General features: G+C 50.5%; 1 protein-coding gene across 1 annotated transcript; it reads left to right on the forward strand.

Annotated features, from left to right (window-relative positions):
• Positions 1 to 2,031: 2,031 nt before the first annotated feature.
• LOC131933636 (golgin subfamily A member 6-like protein 1) lies at positions 2,032 to 3,869 on the forward strand (the record flags this gene model as incomplete). The annotated part of the gene is made up of 2 exons (XM_059290318.1): positions 2,032 to 2,140; positions 3,802 to 3,869. Coding segments are annotated over exons 1-2 (177 nt in total), but the record flags the coding sequence as incomplete, so codon positions are not given.
• Positions 3,870 to 4,768: the final 899 nt, after the last annotated feature.

Below are 4,768 nucleotides of genomic sequence, written 5' to 3' on the forward strand. Positions count from 1 at the left end.
AAAATGTTAGTGGCTCTTTAAAACCAGGGAAATTTTGAAAATTGTAACTTCTGGCTCTTCTGCTTCAAAAGGTTGCCGACCCCTGGACTAGGTGACAGAACTCAGGGACAGAGCTGGGTGTTTTTAGTTTGTCCCTTGTTTCTAAGGGATCCAAAATTTGATTTGTGTATCGGTTTTCTACATACACAAGTTCCAATAGATTTTTTTTTAATATATAGATTATTGAATATAAAAATAAAAAGTTTAACAGGTTTATGTACTTTCAAATATTAAATTACTGTTTTAAGAAAGTCAAAATATTATGCAAAGTTCTAGTAAAATATAAAGTGCTGCATTTTCTGTTTGTAAGAATAATATGATTTAGATAATTTGCTAGTTCTCTTTTAGATACGTTTTATGATTTGGATTCCGATTGAGTTGTTTCCCTTGATAATTAAAAACTTGTTAGTATGGTAGATTACTCACTGCTTTAACCAAGAAACGTTACGTTGAATTTCTAATTTCTACACTGGTCTTGTTAGTTTTAACAAAATCATTTCTGCCATGAAGCGTTTCAAATGTCCAATGATTTTGCTCTTACAGTTCGATAGTATAAAATGAGAAAAAAATAACTGATAATATAAAATACAAAAAAAAAAGACTTTCAATAGTCAGTTGGAATTTAATATTTTTAAACTAAAATTCTTTCAAAATAATAAGTTGGACTACACATTTTTTCTTCAACATTTTTTTCTGCATCAGATATAATTGGTTACACGCTTCTGTAGGATGTCGATGTAGCTTGTCGTGGGCTCATTCTAGTCTGGTATCTTTGCTGTGTATCCCCACTGTATCCCCACTGTATCCCTACTGTATCCCCACTGAAACCCCACTGTATCCCCACTGTATCCCCACTGTATCCCCACTGTATCCCCACTGTATCCCCACTGTATCCCTACTGTATCCCCACTGTATCCCCACTGTATCCCCACTGTATCCCCACTGTATCCCCACTGTATCCCTACTGTATCCCCACTGTATCCCCACTTTATCCCCACTGTATCCCCACTGTATCCCCACCTTATCCCCGCACCCCACTGAATCCCCACACCCCACTGTATCCCCACATCCCACTGTATTCCCACTGTATCCCCACTGTATCCCCGCACCCCACTGTATCCCCACTGTATTCCCACTGTATCCCCGCACCCCACTGTATCCCCACTGTATCCCCGCACCCCACTGTATCCCCACTGTATTCCCACACCCCACTGTATCCCCACTGTATCTCCACTGTATCCCCACTGTATCTCCACTGTATCCCCACTGTATCCCCACTGTATTCCCACTGTATCCCCGCACCCCACTGTATCCCCACTGTATCCCCGCACCCCACTGTATCCCCGCAACCCACTGTATCCCCACTGTATTCCCACTGTATCCCCGCACCCCACTGTATCCCCACTGTATTCCCGCACCCCACTGTATCCCCACTGTATTCCCACACCCCACTGTATCCCCACTGTATCTCCACTGTATCCCCACTGTATCCCCACTGTATTCCCACTGTATCCCCGCACCCCACTGAATCCCCACTGTATCCCCACTGTATCCCCACTGTATCCCCACACCCCACTGAATCCCCACATCCCACTGTATCCCCACACCCCACTGAATCCCCACTGTATCTCCACTGTATCCCCACTGTATCCCCACACCCCACTGAATCCCCACTGTATCTCCACTGTATCCCCACTGTATCCCCACACCCCACTGAATCCCCACATCCCACTGTATCCCCACACCCCACTGAATCCCCACTGTATCCCCACTGTATCCCCACTGTATCCCCACTGTATCCCCACTGTATCCCCACTGTATCCCCACTGTATCCCCACGGTATCCCCACTGTATCCCGCACCCCACTGTATCCCCACTGTATCCCCACTGTATCCCCACTGTATCCCCACACCCCACTGAATCCCCACTGTATTCCCACACCCCAGTGAATCCCCACACCCCACTGAATCCCCACTGTATCCCCACACCCCAATGAATCCCCACACCCCACTGAATCCCCACATCCCACTGTATCCCCACACCCCACTGAATCCCCACACCCCACTGAATCCCCACACCCACTGTATCCCCACATCCCACTGTATCCCCGCACCCCACTGAATCCCCACTGTATTCCCACACCCCAGTGCATCCCCACTGTATCCCCACTGTATCTCCACTGTATCCCCACTGTATCCCCACTGTATCCCCACTGTATCCCCACTGTATCCCCAATGTATCCCCACTGTATCCCCGCACCCCACTGTTTCCCCACTGTATCCCCAATGTATCCCCACTGTATCCCCACTGTATCCCCACTGTATCCCCACTGTATCCCCACTGTATCCCCAATGTATCCCCAATGTATCCCCACTGTATCCCCGCACCCCACTGTATCCCCACTGTATCCCCAATGTATCCCCACTGTATCCCCGCACCCCACTGTATCTCCACTGTATCCCCACTGTATCCCCACTGTATCCCCAATGTATCCCCACTGTATCCCCGCACCCCACTGTATCTCCACTGTATCCCCACTGTATCCCGCACCCCACTGTATCCCCACTGTATCCCCACTGTATCCCCACACCCCACTGAATCCCCACATCCCACTGTATCCCCACACCCCACTGAATCCCCACACCCCACTGAATCCCCACACCCACTGTATCCCCACATCCCACTGTATCCCCGCACCCCACTGAATCCCCACTGTATTCCCACACCCCAGTGAATCCCCACTGTATCCCCACTGTATCTCCACTGTATCCCCACTGTATCCCCACTGTATTCCCACTGTATCCCCGCAACCCACTGAATCCCCACTGTATCCCCACTGTATCCCCACTGTATTCCCACACCCCACTGAATCCCCACATCCCACTGTATGCCCACTGAATCCCCACACCCCACTGTATCCCCACTGTATCCCCACACCCCACTGTATCCCCACACCCCACTGAATCCCCACACCCCACTAAATCCCCACACCCCACTGAATCCCCACATCCCACTGTATCCCCACATCCCACTGTATCCCCACACCCCACTGTATCCCCACACCCCACTGTATCCCCTGTAACCCACTGTACCCCAACATTGTTGGGGACCTTTGTTTACACTTGGGAAACTCATGTACGGCCCATTCAATATTTAAAAATCTTCTGTACTTCCCTACTGTATCCCCACTGAAACCCCACTGTATCCCCCACTGTATCCCCACTGTATCCCCACCTTATCCCCACACCCCACTGAATCCCCACACCCCACTGTATCCCCACATCCCACTGTATTCCCACTGTATCCCCACTGTATCCCCGCACCCCACTGTATCCCCACACCCCACTGAATCCCCACACCCCACTGGATCCCCACACCCCACTGTATCCCCGCACCCCACTGTATCCCCACTGTCTTCCCACACCCCAGTGAATCCCCACTGTATCCCCACTGTATCCCCACTGTATACCCACACCCCACTGAATCCCCACACCCCACTGTAGCCCCACATCCCACTGTATTCCCACTGTATCTCACTGTATCCCACTGTATCCCCACTGTATCCCCACACCCCACTGTATCCCCACACCCCACTGAATCCCCACATCCCACTGTATTACCACACCCCACTGTATCCCCACACCCCACTGTATCCCCACACCCCACTGTATCCCCACACCCCACTGAATCCCCACATCCCACTGTATTAACACACCCCACTGTATCCCCACACCCCACTGAATCCCCACACCCCAATGAATCCCCACACCCCAATGAATCCCCACATCCCACTGTATCCCCACACCCCACTGAATCCCCACACCCCACTGAATCCCCACACCCCACTGTATCCCCACACCCCACTGTATCCCCACACCCCACTGTATCCCCACACCCCACTGAATCCCCACACCCCACTGAATCCCCACACCCCACTGAATCCCCACATCCCACTGTATCCCCACATCCCACTGTATCCCCACACCCCACTGTATCCCCACACCCCACTGTATCCCCTGTAACCCACTGTACCCTAACATTGTTGGGGACCTTTGTTTACACTTGGGAAACTCATGTACGGCCCATTCAATATTTAAAAATCTTCTGTACTTCCCTACTGTATCCCCACTGAAACCCCACTGTATCCCCACTGTATCCCCACTGTATCCCCACTGTATCCCCACCTTATCCCCACACCCCACTGAATCCCCACACCCCACTGTATCCCACATCCCACTGTATCCCCACACCCCACTGTATCCCCACACCCCAATGAATCCCCACATCCCACTGTATCCCCACACCCCACTGAATCCCCACACCCCACTGAATCCCCACACCCCACTGTATCCCCACACCCCACTGTATCCCCACACCCCACTGTATCCCCACACCCCACTGAATCCCCACACCCCACTGAATCCCCACACCCCACTGAATCCCCACATCCCACTGTATCCCCACATCCCACTGTATCCCCACACCCCACTGTATCCCCACACCCCACTGTATCCCCTGTAACCCACTGTACCCTAACATTGTTGGGGACCTTTGTTTACACTTGGGAAACTCATGTACGGCCCATTCAATATTTAAAAATCTTCTGCGTTATATTTAAACACGATTTAAAACCCACTTGATTGTGTGGTTTTTTTATACCTTTTAAAATTTGACGTATTTGTTTTTTTTTTTTAATATTGGTAACTAAACTAAATTTAAAAAAAGGTCA

This window comes from Physella acuta, unplaced genomic scaffold, assembly GCF_028476545.2.
Source record: "Physella acuta isolate Inbredline_101_S28 unplaced genomic scaffold, ASM2847654v3 ptg002592l, whole genome shotgun sequence".
NCBI lineage: Eukaryota > Metazoa > Mollusca > Gastropoda > Physidae > Physella > Physella acuta.